At 35.6% G+C, this 16373-nt stretch overlaps 1 protein-coding gene across 2 annotated transcripts in view; it reads left to right on the plus strand.

Annotated features, from left to right (window-relative positions):
- Positions 1-16373, plus strand: part of LOC129751610 (B-cell lymphoma/leukemia 11B) — a 260552-nt gene that overhangs the window by 214013 nt on the left and 30166 nt on the right. Inside the window, exon 1 of one of the 2 annotated variants that reach the window (XM_055747206.1) lies at positions 12524-13686. The exons of the other annotated variant lie outside the window; for it this stretch is intronic. Within the exon in view, the coding sequence (XP_055603181.1) occupies positions 13590-13686 (97 nt within the window). The 5' untranslated portion in view covers positions 12524-13589. Of the gene's footprint in view, positions 1-12523; positions 13687-16373 lie in introns of those variants that run through there. 2 annotated transcript variants of the gene reach the window in all.

Consider the following 16373-nt stretch of genomic DNA (forward strand, 5'->3'; position numbering starts at 1 on the left):
AAAATTTCCCTGATTATGAAAACTAAAAATGCCGAAAAATTATTCGTTCGTTGATCGGGGAATTGAAGATTGCATAATATATTACAATATTTTTGTTTTTGTAAATTTGTTATGCTTCGAAAATTATCACCTCAAATTCATGAGTATTTAATTTGGCATTCTTATACATTTAATCTGTTAAAAAAAATCAGTATTTTTGTTAACAAAAACTGACACTCTGTGATTTAGCCCAGAAATTCTGTGATGAATTTAGGAGATGGAAAAAGCATGAATTTTGTTACTAAGCCATAAATTTTTTTTCCACATTTTTCATAAGCAAAATCAATTGAAATTTTCAATCTTCTCATGATTATTCAAAACAAAATAAAATATTCCTTATTTATATTGTCAAAAAAAATTTATTTAAGAAAAATAAAAAATTTAAAAAATTTGAACTTAGTCATGGACAAAACTGAGTTGGACAGAAATATTATTGGAAATTATAAAAAAAAAATCATCCAAGTCTATTGAATGTTTAATTGAATGTTGAAAAATTTGAAAATATTAAAAAAAAGTATAATTTTTTTTGGTTCAAGCTTATGTGTATCTCAAAGTGTAAAAAATTCCATCTAAACATTTTAGAGTACAGTGATGACTTACAATTATTCTCATGCTTAACTTATCTTTGAATTCAAGTAAGTGATAAGCAATTAGCGCTCTAAGATAGTGATTGTTCATTTCACGAGCACAATTAGCTGTTAAAATAAGCAATTTTAAGCCGCCGTTATTTTTTTAAAGGGCTTCAAATTCACATAACAACCTTCTATTGTTCGAAGCCTGAATTTAAAAATTTCCCACCAAACATCGAATTATAATTTATTGATTTAAAAATATAATGCTGGTATTGTCCAGCCAGCTGCAACAATCCTTAAACGGCAAAGATTACGATTGTCGAAACCTTGAAAATTGATCACTCAAAGCATTCTTCCCGAACCAAAATCATACCTGAGTTACAAATTAAAAAAGTTTCTTCAAAGTGAAGGGGTTACTTCAGAAATATATCTCGGAAATTGCAATCATCTGGCCATTGTCTCCGACGTCGGCTAATGAAATATCTCTCACGTTGAAGATGCTTCAAATGTTTTGGCAAAAATCTCTTTTTTCTCATTGTAAGTTATTGTTTGGAGAAAAATCTTTAAGGATACGGGAAAAAATCTGTCCCATCCCGAATCGGAAACTGGGCAATTTTCAGGCTGCAGGAACAGTTCAATTCAGTTTCCCTCTAAGTTTTTTCCCTAGATTGATTGAATGAAAGTGCCGAGCAAAAAAAACCGTAAACAAGCACAACATTTAGGCCGGCGCGATCGATAGCTACCGAGGCCCGAACTTTCCGAATCATCCCGGAGGGATGATTTAGACCAAGCAGCTCGAGTCGATTTCCTTTGCTTTTTTCAAACCCCTCGAAGCAGCGAGGGACCCTCGTCGTTTTTTTTCTCTCTTCCTTGCCTTGGACCTTGGAAGGAAAAAATCTTCGCCACCGATGTGCTGAAGAAAGCGCATAAATTGCTTTTTCGGTGATGTTTAGATTTTTTATATCGGGTTTTTATCCATCTCGAACTAGGGGAAGGAGTTTTTTTTATTCGTTTAATGTAAGCTGTGCGCCTTCAAGGTTTTTTCGGGTTCTCGGGTCCATACGGATCCTGGCGCAAGATGCGCGCGCAATTCTTGAGGGGTAGCTTTTTCCTATATTAAGATCCCGTGAGTCGTTGTTTTTTATGCATATTTTAATGGTTTTGTGTGTGATTTTTTCTAATCCTGGGCATGGGGAATCGACAGGAGGAAAAAAGGACCCTCGCATCGGTCTATGGAGAAATAGAATCCGGCTGTGTAACGGTATTTTTTCCCTAGAACGCGATTCACGTGTGATTTTTTTTTATTCTGTCCTTCAGGGGTTGCTGGAGGGACACAGGAAGATTTTTTTTCTGTTGTGTGCAGCTATTTCCATGCTCATCATTCATTCCGGGATCTTTTGTTATTAATATAAATCAAAGATATAATTAAGCATAAGCGAGTGAGAAAGCGATTTTTTCTTCTCAGGCTGTGCATCTTTCCAGGAGGAAATGGGAATCCGATCTTTGACGAGGGACCGTTATTTTTTTTATAAAACATCCACGGATACCGTCGAACGGTTTTCTGGGTAATCTTTTTGGGAAGCTCTTTGATATGAAAAAAAACGGCCATCCTGGCCAAGATCTGCTTCCTCAACGGGAGACTTCTAAGAATGTTCAACGAAAAAAGCTATCCCATAAAACACGCACTAAACACGCAACTCCCTGATACCATCTCTCCAATCGTTGATAAGAAAGAACCCAAGAGGAAAACCATCCTCCAAGGACCAACCAGCAGGATAGACTCAAAAGTGAAAAAAACGCTTCCTTCAGAGCCACTTCCAAAGCCCCTGATTAGGACCCACAGAAGTGCAGCCGCAGAGTGAGCGCAGAGCGATTTTCAATTTAAATAAATTAACCTTCCCGTACAGAACATGTATTAATTTTCGTCTCCATCCGAGTGGCTTCCATTTCCCGATTGGCTTATTCCTAGTTTTTAAGATAACTTGCTGAGAGAAAAAACTATCCAGAAATCTCTAGAGAGAGAGACAGGCCTGAATCGTAACGGAAATTTCGCGTTTCCGCGTGCTTCGATCCTTTGGATCGAGGCAGCACCGGAAGCAAGCCTATTGGAAGTTTGGCTCAGCTTCCTCCAGGATTAAAAAAGGACCGAATCCGCTCAATCTTGGTTGGTTGCGGGTAAACTCAAACCAACTGAACCTTTTCTGAGGGAAGCCAACCAAGACTAGAAATACATAGACAAAAAATAAATCCAAAAGGAAGGTGCCGGAGATGCACTTTCCGCGATTTTGTGGGAAGCTAATCGATTTACACAGCTGCACTGGACCGGGCTCGATTCCTGAGATGGTCGATCATAATTTTCTTTTGGCGATTGCAAGACGGGAGACGTGAAGATGAAGAATTAATCAGCCGTCTTCCGGGGAGGATATAGTTTTTCGAACTAGCCTTCTTTTTAAGCTAGGCGTTATGGTTTGATTGATGACGTTTTAGTGCGTCCACAAAAAATGGGTATTTTACTACAGTTACTCTGCATTTTGAAAAATACACTACAATTTGAAATTTTTGTCAATAAATATGATCACCTAGCTGACTCGGTGAACTTCGTTTTACCTTTTACTTAAAAATATGTTGGAAATTGTTTTACTTCTTCTACAGGTCTTCATGCTCGTGAATCTTTTATGAAAATCGTCATAAAATCTCATTTCAAATGGATTTTGTATGGGAGCACCTCTTCCATAAAAAATGAGATTCTCGAGGCTGTTATACAAATCATGTCTCAGAAAACCCTCCGTTTTTTCATGATGGTATTACAAAGAAAACTCCTCCATTTTTATAAATAAGATATTTTGCACTATTTTGACAATATTAACAACTGTTTTATTCTTTCGTTTCCAGGTATGATGAATGCAAACGAGTGTTTTAATTTATGTGAGTATAAATATAAAATCAAATTTTCAAAACTATAATTCAAATAATTAAATTTAAAAGAAACTCAAATACACAAATGGGTCGAAGAAAGTATCTTAAGTTTAACAGCTATGATTATCTAGATTCAGCATCACATTTATACAGTCCGAAAGATTTTCTAGGCGCTTTAACGTAATTAGCAGCTGTTCTGGAAAATCTCTAAGCTTACACAGTATTTTTAGACAAAAAATATCCACCTGAATTCTTATCAAAACAATAAACTGTTCTTTGTGCAAGTGTTCCTTATAATGCAGGTGTTTCTTATGCCGCCTTACCGTGAAATTTGGAACAAAAATGGAATATTAAGAGAGTATTTAATATCCGATTTATTAACGATAATTTTTTACATGATTTTGCAAGATTGAACCATTTTTTTTGTTAGGACTAAATTAAATACTGCTAAGATCAAATTTCAGAACACTTTTCAAAACACGAAGGTCACAACTTTATTTTCGGATGAATAGTTGATTACTCTGAAGGCATAATTGAACAAGCTAAATGACCGTGTTCATGAATGGTGAAGATTTGGGAAGACGTGCGTGCGGCCAATTACCCTCTTGGAGCCAATGCGAAAAACTTGAACTCAAGACTTTAGTCTCTAATTTTTTACTTGTAGATGATATTGAAATTGATTCCGAATAGAAATAACATATAGTTTGGGTTTTATTAAATAAACGAGGTGTATAACTTCCACTTCGCCACACGATACTTAAACGTTTATTATAGCATGTTTGGAATAGAATTTCCGATTTACGTAAAGATAACAAGTCACATTTCACCGAACATTTTAGTGATTTCACCATAGGCACGATAAGAAAAAATTGTGACAAAGTACTTAAATTGACGCGTTTTTAACTCACTGAAAATAATTGATTGAAAATTTAACACAGTGACGAAGTGAATATCATTAGTAATAAAGTGTACATTATTCTAAATCAATCACTTTTACAAAGTTTAATGTGCCGTGATATGAAGAAAAGAATGAAAAAAAAAATTTAAAGAAAAAACCTACACCCACAAATGAGACTCTACTCCAATAATGATCTTCCCCGGAGGTAAAATTATCGGCATAACATTCTATGCCGGACCGAAACTAACAAGTTTTCGCTGGCATTGATCTCCCATCCCATTCCCATCCCATTCCCATCCCATTCCAATCCCATTCCCACCCCATTCCCATAAACGGCAGACGCTCAAAGCAGTGCTTTTTTTGGTAGCGTGGCAGAAGGAATATGTCAATAAACCTTCGTTTGCTAACTGACTCAGTTGATACACTGGTTAAGTTATCAGATTGACAAGTCGAAATAAGAATTTAGCGATGGGTTTAATTCTCACTTTATTTATTTTTTTTAGACAAATTATCCAATAGGATGAAAATAGCATAAAATGTTTTTTTTTATTTTGCATGGAAGCTCGAGTGTTTATGCCAGTGCCCGTTTAGTGCTTTTCAACCATATCATCTTTGGTACAGTACACATTTAAATGCATTTTTGGCATAGAATTAGTGCCGAGCGTCATCTTAATTTAGCAACCGCTTTTTTGGGTGTAGTCGTATAAAATCCTAAAATTCATGACAACGCATGACGAAGTACGATTCGTTTACCTTTTTAAAATATTTCAAGATTATTAAATTTGTTAAAACTATGTATATTTAAAAAAAACTGGTTTACATTATAAAGTACCCTAAGCTTTTTCTCAATTAAACTGCGCACATAAATCCTATTTCTCTGAACAAAAAAAAAAAGATTAACTCTTTAACCCTGCAAGAACTATGATCCATTGAGTAAAAAAAAATAGTCAAAGGACATGTCGTAATAGACCTCTACCTAAACAATTCATTGTTAAAAAAAACTCTTTTTTTTATTAGTTTTAGCTTTTTAATTAGTTTTATCAAGGCTTCATAATTGCCTAGTGAATTTTCGATGCATTTTAATTGTTCGAGATGTTTTACAACTAAGTTAAGCTGTTAATTGTTAAATGAAATGAACGTTATAAAAAAACTAAATACTTGGACATACATATATTTTTAATTAAAACTTTTTTGTCAGTTTATTAAATTTGATTTGAAGACTTCCAAATGGTATATCATAGCATTAAAAATCGATTGACTTCGTATTGGCAATATCGATTTAAATACCCGTCAGTTCAACCAGACATATGGTTGTCTAGTACTGTCGCCTGAGCTCTGGTCAGAGAAGAAAAAGATTCAAGGCATATTGAGCGTTGCAAATTCAGCCAAATCTTCAGGCTGACTTAATTTAATACAAAATTCTGTCATTGAAAACTATGGCTTTGAAATCTCTGGGTTTCGTTCAAAAAATAAAAATCCATCATTGAATTACAAAACTTTTTTGTCATGTCCATCTTCAGGACCGACCTTTCATCTGTCTATGAAAGCAGTTAGAAATTGAAAAATCTTGTTTTGTTGTAAAAAATTCTTGATCTGACCTTATTTAATGTTTTTTTCATTTTAAATATGATAGATATAATAAATATATAGATTTATCAGTTATATTACGCGTCTACATGAACATAAATATGGTTGTTTGGTTCTGACCCGAAAATACGTTCAAGCCAACAATCAGATGATACTTTGCCACGAAAGGATAAATGGCTGAGTTAGCGATCGCATCGATGCTAAGAATCCAACAGAATTTTTTATTCAATCATTCGTATGGCTGTTTCTACTGTAAATGCTGCTCCCCGTGAACGTGGGAAATCGTTTCAAATCGATTCAAAATATTAATAAAATTATTTGGAACAGATTAAATGCATTGTTTTTCTTTTTTAAATTGAACAAATTTATTTTTTTAAAATTTTAATGATATATACGATTAGAGGCATGAATTTTAATTACAACCACTGCATTGTTTTTTTTTGCTTCTGCTGGGGGAGTCAGCGCCATGGCCCTGAAACAAAATGCTGTTATTATTTTTTTTCGGTGGAAGTTGATTGCCGGCGCCCTGAAATAAAGTAAAAGCTCTTATGAAAATATGATTGTGATAAATTTAGAATACTATATGTCTGACGTGATATGGATTAAATTTGGATTTCGTTTATTTATAGAGGATTTTAACCATCTTGGTCATTCTTCCTCTTGTGACGTGATATGATCTTGTTCATCGCTGTTTATTATTCCACCTTCCGAGTAGGCCCTCGAGGGTCAAAATGCACCCACACATCTCTATATAACTGAAAAAATAAATCATATTTACCTTCCCGCTCCGTGTTGGTTGATTTTTTCCACGAGAGTCAGACAATTTACTTGCTTGTTCACACAAAATTCAAGGTCTAGTCAAGCATCAGTGATATTTAAAAAATAACTATCAGATATTATAATGTAGACTAGGAAAATATAGCCAAATCTACTAGCTGTTAAATTATTTTAGCGATATGCGGTTGAGAAATCCTCTACAGCCAAATCAACTTGACATAAACGCTAGTTTGTTTGTAGTTATCGATGTTGATTAAGTAATATTATGCGTTCAACCAAAAATATGTGATATAGATGAGCCAACCATACGAATTTTGATAACAATCTATAGAGTTTTTCATCCGTATATGATCGAACCATTTATGTGAATTTTTATCCAATCAACTATATTTAAACAGCAAAATCAACCAAGTATATTTTTGATTCCATTGCTGAAAATCCTGCATTGTTGAATCAACTGTATTTTTGATGTGGGAATTAACTGAACAAATGGTAAATAAAGTATCAGTAACATGGAATTATCAACGGTAAACTTTCCCATTTCAACTCATATTTTTTCGTTCTTGTATGCAAAGATTTCAATTTATCATAAAATCTAATTTAATTTTATTTTTTATTTGTTATATTCATTTTTTTTATTCCTAAACATTTTTCTTTGTTCTCTGTTGACTTTTGATGATTTTGGTCCACATAAAAAAAACTCTCGCATTTTTCGGAATAATTAAGACAATATCAGCAACAAACCATCTTTCGGTGCTACGCGACCAAACTTCTCAATTCGTTTGGCAGCTTGACTGGTTTTAAAATTGAAAAAAAATTAATAACCATTGGTTAGAGACTTATATATTAAGTTATTTGCGAAATCTTTGACGAATAGATAGAAGTGCGGTTTGGAAGTTTAAATTGGTTGGATTCAAACTCCTTGTAGAAAAAAAATTAGTTGAATACCGAGGAGTTTTCAATGCTTTTAAAAATATCAAACTTATTCGCATGACAAATGTTACTGAAAAGTAACTTCTCTCAACAAATTGACACAAAGTTATAATATTTGTTGCTGAATATGATGGGAGCGATTTTTTAAAAATAATAATTCTTATACCTATATAAAGTTGTCCATTTCATTACAAAAAAAAAAGATTTTCCTATTTTTGGTAGCGTTCCCGTCAGAAAATCATTTTCAGACACTTTATTTGAAACAGACATTTGAATTTTGATTTGGCATGTAATGAGCACACACTGACTGGATCCTAAGTGCAATCTAAAAATCCCCTTTTAAGCATAAAAAAAAATTTAGAGCCGAATTATACTTTTTTGAGGGCGCTGAATTCAAATATGCAGTTTTTATCCTTTAAGCTCTCATTCTTAGGATTCAAGGGTTGACGTTTAGAAATACGCAAAAATTCCTAAATAAAATTTTTGGCTTTAACCATCAAATTTAAGAAAATTTAAAAAATAGGCGAGGGTGGGGTATCGTGGGTCATGAAGAAACGGGGACCGTTCAGAATATCTCATATGTGATGAGAATCAAATTTCAATCCAATTGTCGTCATCGTCCCTCTGCGTAGGCATATATTTCCATATGTTTTTAACTTTTGAACGCATCATATGCTTCTTTAATTTAATTCCCTCAAAACATTTACTTATATAATTAATCAAGCACCCGTAAATTGCATATTGGGCCACCTGTATTTAAACGTGAAGTATTTAAACCTGCCAATTTTATTCAAAGCAAAAGGGACCTGTGTGAACCTGTGTAAGGATTTTTTCCAAAACGTTTGATAGTCAAGTTTTTGAAACTTTTCGATCATTCACAACTTATTTATTTATTCCCTCACCCAAAATTACTTGAAAACATGTGCCAAAATCGAACGGTTTTTGGAAACAACATTACTTTTTAGTTTTCGCTATAATAGGACAAATATAATTTACAAAAACACCATAAAAACGTTTCTACGTTCATGAGTGGTGATTGAATACAACAAAAATAACCATTTTTTTAGTTACAAAGTACTCAAAAATGACGAAAAAAAACTAAAAATTATAAAGAATGACTAAATCACCAAATGTGGCATAAAAACAAAGATTATATTCAAAACAAGAACAGTGCCAAATGCCTCAAAAACATGAGTAAAATCGCTATAAAACGACTTAAAATGGTCGTAAATTGACTTAAAAAACGTTGATTATAATAAAACAAGTTATTTTGTAAAATAAGGAGAAAAAAAGAAAAAAACCGTTTGATTTCGGTAACATTCGGGCATGTTGCCAAAATCGAACGGGGTCTGTAATACGGAAATGTGAAAACCCCACTGTTGCGCTCCTGGACTTGAACCAGTTGGTTCCATTTTGGTTTAAACACGTTCTTAACTACTAAACTCACGAAAAATTAGAGTGTCTATTTCCCGGTAATTTTTCCGTTCCCGGGAATTGGGAAATCTGGTAGTCTGTTTCCCGGGAATTCCCGGGATCCCGGTGAATATACAGAAACATGTAGATAAAATATATGTACTTCGATTCAAATATAGCTTATCAAACCTTTCGTGCAAACAAGCCCATAATTTGTTCAAAATGTTTTCTTCATAATGTTTTTGAACTTTTTTTTAAACGAACACAAACACATACAGGATCTCAATGAAACTTGATGTTTCCTCGAAGAGATTCCTTTCTACTTAACTCTAAGCGTACATCTTTTGAAGATATGATGGCTAGCATCTTACAAATGCTAAAACTACCTATCAACAGAAAGTGCACTATGTATGCCGTGACCGGGACTCGATCTCAGGCCCGCTGGCTTAGATAACTTGAAGGCTATCCTCTACGCCACAGGCTGCGATAACTTTGTGGTTTTTTTCTCTTTGTTATATTTTTGTGTTCTGGGGTTCGCTTCCTTTAAATATTTGCATTTTATATTAAAAAAAAAAATCTCTTCTTCATTTTTAAGTTTTTAAATTCGTCTGGCTTTCAAAGCCAGAGGGAAAGGAGTGCATAAATGTTACTTTCGAGAAAACACAATCTGCCTACCTGTTGCGCGATTTTTCATATATTTTTTGTAGTTTTGTGGGTTTTCGTTCATTGAAAACGGTGTGGAAATACATATAATCTTTTTAAACTTTTCTATTTGAATAAAAAAATTGCACCAAATGGTGGCAAAATGTCTACTGCCATCGACAAAAATCGGCATAATCTCAATGAGTTTTGTATGACTACATTTTCAAAAAGAAAAATAAGAATGGTTCCGGAGGCCATCAGGCTTTTTCAGAGACAGAATTTCATACAAGTCGGGAATTCCTGGAAATGAATCTTTGATTTCCATAAATCGGGAGTCCCCGAATTTTTTAAATTCCCGAGAATTCCCGATCGGGAAATCTCGGGACTGACACTCTACGGAAAAAGTACTTTTAAAGCAAATTTCCCGGCAAAATGTACCTTTTCTACGCGGTGTCCGTTTAGCCCGACCATTTAGAAAAAGTTTAATTGGAAAGCATGTTTTAGATTGCTATAAAAACGGTTTTTCATGAAGGAAATTTGCTAATGCCAATGGAAAATGCGACAGCAAACAACTTAAACAGCCCATCTGCTAAAAAAACTGCGATAAAAAACGCAATATCTGATTTTATTTTGCGATTCTACCTTAGGGTGTCCGTCTTACCCGACATTCCTTTACGCATATTTTTGATTGTTCACTGCGATGGCATGGTTAAATATAGAGTCAATGCAAAGGCACGAAGCATGGAATTGTTCATTTTGTTCAATATTTTTAAGTGTGAAATCAAGACTCTTCTATTTTTGAATTGCTGATCAATTTCTTAACCTCTTTTATTTAGTACTGATATAAAATTTATTTTCACCATCCAATTGAAACCTACCATCCCGAAATTGAAAGATATCACATGCATTATACAAAAAAATCCTACAGCAATGAGCGTAGGTATCGATAAACTTTGCTCCCGCCGGGCAAAGAACAAGTTCCTAATGGTTCATTGAGAAAAACTGGACAAAAAAATCTATCGCAAAGCTCCCTACCTACCTGTAACTATAATAGGTTTCCTCGATAACCAGGCAATTTGAAATGCATACATCCGTGATAACTGCAAACGATGCAATTCTCACCTCATACCCTCCGTTCTTCTATACTTCTAAAGAGGAATCCGTCCAGATGGAGCAATGGAGTAGGGAAAAAAATTAACTCACACGGTCGATGACGACTAAGGCAAGGACTAGAACGGTTAGCCCCATCCCACTCTGCAACAACTCTACAGAAGTCGTAGTCGGTGGGCAGTTTTACAGCACCAAACAAAAAAAAACAAATCTAAAGAAGGGTTGGTCGGAAAAACACGGAGAGGTCAAACAGAAGAGAAAAAAAACAGAACGGCAGTCCTGACGAACACAGGTTGTTTGACCGATATATTACTCAACCCCCTCGAATAAAGGTCCAACACCCACCACCCAAAAGAGGTTTCGGTTACGGCAATGCCAGCAGCAACAGCAGCACCAGGATTCTCTCAATCAACTGTCTCGTTCATGCATGCATGCATGCATGTGATAAGGGGGGTTAGGCTGCCCCATTTAAATAAAAAAAAAAAGTCGAAAGAGCTACTGAATTCGGTGTGGAAGAAACTAAAGAGAGGGTTGGTAGCCACAGATTTCGTTACCATTTGCGCCACCTGCACCTTCGTCCGACAATCCTCCGCCAACGACTGCTTCGATGATCAAAAATCAACCTCCACACACGTTGCTTTTTTCGGTTGTGTCCAGTTCAGTCTTCTGGTTTTGCTTCTGTTTCTGCTTTTCCAACTCGATGGGTGAGATTGAGATTCCGTTTTCTGGAAGGACGACGGAAAAACTGTAGGAAGTGTAGTGGTAGTGGTGGTGAGAGTGAGTGCGGACGAACGGAGGGGAAATCGTTTTTCCGTGAGCGTGAGTGACGATCTCGAGAGGAAAACTACTGAGAGGGAGAGAGCGAACAAACAGTGCCATGTGCTCCACTCCACACTTTCAAGCTTAGCAAAGTAGGCTTCCAGAGAGAACGGATTGTTAAGGCAACCAAAAAAAAAACAGAACCCCTGAGAGTTTTTTGCTGTTGTTTCGACTGCTCTGTCCGTGGCTGCGTGAAGAGCGGTCTTCGTCTTCGTCGTCAGTCGGTCCATTCAAAATTGGTCGCTGTGTACACATATCCCATCCTACCTCTCCCATCAACTACCTTCAGGATCTCTCATATTGTACTGGACCAGAAATTTTTGGAATGGGTTGCTGCGGGGAGCGAGGAACGAATGTGTTATATGTGAGATATGTGAGTGTGTTGCTTTTTTTTTTGGTGCTGTTGGTTCTTCGGATGATATCCTTATTGTCTTTCTTGCTCGCACACTGGTAGTGCCGCGCACCCGCACTCTGGTCCTGTCCCGGTTGCTCCCGTGTGCTGTCTAGCCGAGGGTGCTCGCTTCGCTCGGTCCGATTCCCGTGTGTTGTTCGATTCGAACGGTATCGTTTGTGCTTGGAAGCAGACGAGGGTTCGTGGGTGCGCGCGGCCGAAATCAGGGGAAGGTTGTGCGCGGCGCGGTCCCGACTTGAGGATATTATTATTAGAAGCGTATACAAAAAAGGGAGAATAGAACGAAGCGGATGAATGAGTGGTCTCCGTTGGTGGAACTGCTGCTGCTGGCTGCTGGTGGTGGTAATGCGGTTGCTGCTGGCGATTCCACTGAAGAGGACGATGGTTTTTCGGAAAATCTCCCTGTCCAGTCCAGTCAGTCAGTGCAATCCCGTGGACCGGGTAGGACATACAAACAAGAAGACACAAGCAAGACATACCAAAGAAAGGTCCGGCAGCAATTGAAGACCATATACGAACGAACTGCCAAACAAGAGACACAGTGTGCTGTGGAGTGTGGAGTGTGGAAACACAGAGAATCGAGCAAGAGCAAGGCCGAGTGGTGCGTACCGTCGTACGTTTGAATGCGAACGGTCGACAAAGCAGGAGAGAGTGATAGGACGGGCGCGCATACACAAAAAACGGACCGTGGTGCGTGTCATCTTTCTGGTGTGCCAGCCAGCCAGGACCGGAGGATATCAGTCCCCCAGGTCGGTAACGCGTGTTCAGAAACAAAAAAGACGTGTCCCAGAACGGTCGTACGGTTACCGGTCGCGGATGGTCGTTAGCTTTCGGAACGAACGAAACCTACTGTTGAGTGTGAAACACGTCGTACGCGCGGACAATAGTGTTGTGTGGTGTGTCATTTTTTATCGGAAGGCCACCGTGTGAGGATCTCTCCGGAAACAAACCATCGACACAACGATCGAGGAACAGAAAAAAAACAAAAGGATACTCTCGATTTAATTGATGTGTGTTAGTCATTTGGTCGTGAGAAGTCGATTGCTTCGATTCATCGTAATCGAAGTTGTGTGTGCCATTCAAAAGAAAATTGCGCGCCAAACGTGAACCAATCGGAACAGGCGAGCGATTATCCATTGTTCTCAACCGATTTGTGATTAGTAGTGAAACAAGATTTAAGCGAAAAAACGGTGCCGAGTCACCGATAATCAATTGCAATCAACCCCAAATACCTCAAGTGCCATGAGAAGCGTTCTGCGGAACCTTCGAAACAATAATCGCGACAGTAATCAGCGGTAAACGCCGAAGTCGGTACAAGTGATTCACCAGAAGATAAGAAAAACATCCTGTGAAGTTTTCTGTTATCCCCTAGAAGTGATTTTAAGTTTGTTTTTACGCTAATTTTTTCCGGGGCAAAATTAATTCCAAAGTGAGAAAGTGTTATCAACCGTGGAGTTCCTCGGCTGCTTAGATGAATTACTTCCTGCACAGCGAGTGGTACAACGAGCGGTACAAAAAGATGCTGTCGACCAGCGAGGATGCCGGGTTCTACTCCCACAACCGTGATCGTGAGTGTTTGCTTCCCGTTTCTTTTCTTTTTTTGGTCGTTTGTTACTTCCTGATTTTTTCCTTGAACTTGAATTGTCCGGGGGCACAAACAGTGAAAAGCCTACGTTTAGGCGATTTGTTTTACCGGGGGTGGTCTTCTCCGTTTGCGGTGGAACGTGACCGGACACAATGGATCGGTTCCGAATCGTGATGGGAAAGTGGGATTTTTTTTGACAATTTTCTTAATGTTGTGATACAAGAAAATATAATTTTCAATTTGAGAACCAATGTTATGAAAGTGTTTTTGGTTTTTGAAACATCGACAATAAGCCAATTTTCCTCTACAGAAGGAGAAATTTGGGAATCCCATGCAAGATTTAGCGTGTTATTATTAAGATGTTTGTTTTACGGATTGAATTTTTTTTTTGCAGATTCGATCAAAGTTGGTCAGTTTGAGAATGGCTTGAAAATATGTTTCTTGAAATTTTGACTTTAAACACTTACACTCTATCAAATGTGCCAAATTATAAAAAAGCTATGATTGAATATATGTACTTTATGATACTGATATTTTTGGTGAATCAAACAACATGAATACTGGTCGTTTGAGACACTGGTAATGCCTTACCTTTAACTTAATTGTTTCACCAAGGTTTATTTAGATTGTGACAGCATCTTGAATCGTCTCTAACACTCGAGTTTATTTACTTTTGTTCTCAGATGAGCTTAATAACCTGTTCTGTCGCATCTTTATCATCACGATAGTTGGAGAAAAGTTAATTAAACAATACACCTTTTTGCTGGTTTAAAAAAAAAAGGAATCTTAACTCTCAAACATGAAAATGGAATCTTCTAACTTCATTTTCATTTTTGGTTGATAAAATACGAACAGTGAGATTGATTAAGATAAAGAAATTTTTTTTTATCCTTCTTTATGAGAAATTTCTCGTTTTCGTATCTTTGATTTTATTTTCCAACGACATTATTGAGGGGATGCAGCTTTATAAAAAAAAATTTAGGGTGCAAGATAGTGTTAGTGTTTTTTTTTTTTCTACTGGGTTTGAACTGGTGACGATTGGACCCCGACGAACACTTTACCATCTGAGCTAGGATCGTTGCTTGGAAGAATGAACCTGTTTGAACTTCTAATGATTTTATAGTGAAAATTTACGCCTAATAAATTTTTTTCCTATCATTCTGAAAGATTTTTTTCACATTTCTGTTTCTAAAAAAAATCAGCCAAGAGCTTTTATATGGTATCAATTTAAAAAAAAAGTTGATAGTTGAAACAGAAAACTTTTCCCAACACCTGCTTTTGACTTTCGACAGGTGTTTGTAATATAGGCTAGGTTGTCTAGTTGTCTAGATCTGCCAAAATATAGAGCCAAATACCTGCATGACATGAGTTTGACTCCCAACAGAAGTTAATTTTTTTTTATTAAATTTTTTTATCTACTTTATGAACATATCATGAAAATTTTATTTATTTTATTTTATAATTTAATCGAACAATTTTGATGATAATATTACTGAATTTTCAACGTTTACCATAATAAATAAGAAGAATGTTTCTGAGTTATTTCCGTTGAAAAATTTAAAATACATTAAATCTTAGGAACGGATGTTGGCTTAATTTTGGAGATATCAATGTTTTATCGAAAAAGTTATTTCTGTCTCGATCTAATCATCAAACAATTCTTTAAAAAAAAATCTATCAATATCTGAATCTTAATATTGAATCAAATACCTCCGGAAATAGATTTAAGTTAAAACAAGCTCCTCACAATCTATTAACTTCAATGAATACAAATGTTTTTGCTTTTACATTAAGTATTTTAAAAAAAAACCTGCCTAAAACAGTCCATTAACACAATATTCCTACTTTCTCCATCATCTCTCAAGCATTTTTTATAATATGTGGTTCCTTATAATTTTTTTTCGATAGCTATTCAAAGCGTTTAGAGGATAAGAAATTGCAAGAGTTCAATTTTATGTTTTGGAGAAACAAACAACGATTTTTCATATTTTAAACTATATTAGGTGATTTTTAAGAAAAATTCAGGATATTTTAACACATTACATTTTATGTTCAAAATTTTAGAAAAATACTTGGAAAATGTTCAAACACAATCATCCAAAAGCGTGTTTACTTCAAATTAACTTAAATGCCTTCACACTCTTTTAGCTACAGGGCCTCAAAGTCTTTTTCAAAAAATACAAAATCGCACAAAATGTATGAAATTTGTTATCTTAAACCGATTAAAAAAAAAAAAACTTTTTTTGAAGAAAAATAAAGAAAGGTTCTTTGAAAAGTCATTTTTAAACAAATCTTTTTACACCCAAAGAAAAGCTTCGGAAGACTTATTTTTTCAAAAATTAGTTTTATTCAAGGCAATGTTTCCTTTTAGAGGTTTTAATCGTTATCGATTACAAAACCTCAATAATATTCAAAGATTTAAGAAAAATGATTTGGAACGTTGAGAATAACCAAACTTTTAACTCCCAGAGAAAATCTTCGGTAGACTTATTTTTTCAAAAATTAGTATTATTCAAGGCAAAGTGTTCTTTTAGAGTTTATAATCGTTATCGATATCAAAACCTCGATAATATTTAAATATTTTAGGAGATTGATTAGGAACGTTGAGAATAACTGTTTGCCTTTGTCAAATTTAAGATCAACACAAGGATATTTTTAAATTTGGATTTT

Source organism: Uranotaenia lowii, chromosome 3, assembly GCF_029784155.1.
Source record: "Uranotaenia lowii strain MFRU-FL chromosome 3, ASM2978415v1, whole genome shotgun sequence".
Classification (NCBI taxonomy): domain Eukaryota; kingdom Metazoa; phylum Arthropoda; class Insecta; order Diptera; family Culicidae; genus Uranotaenia; species Uranotaenia lowii.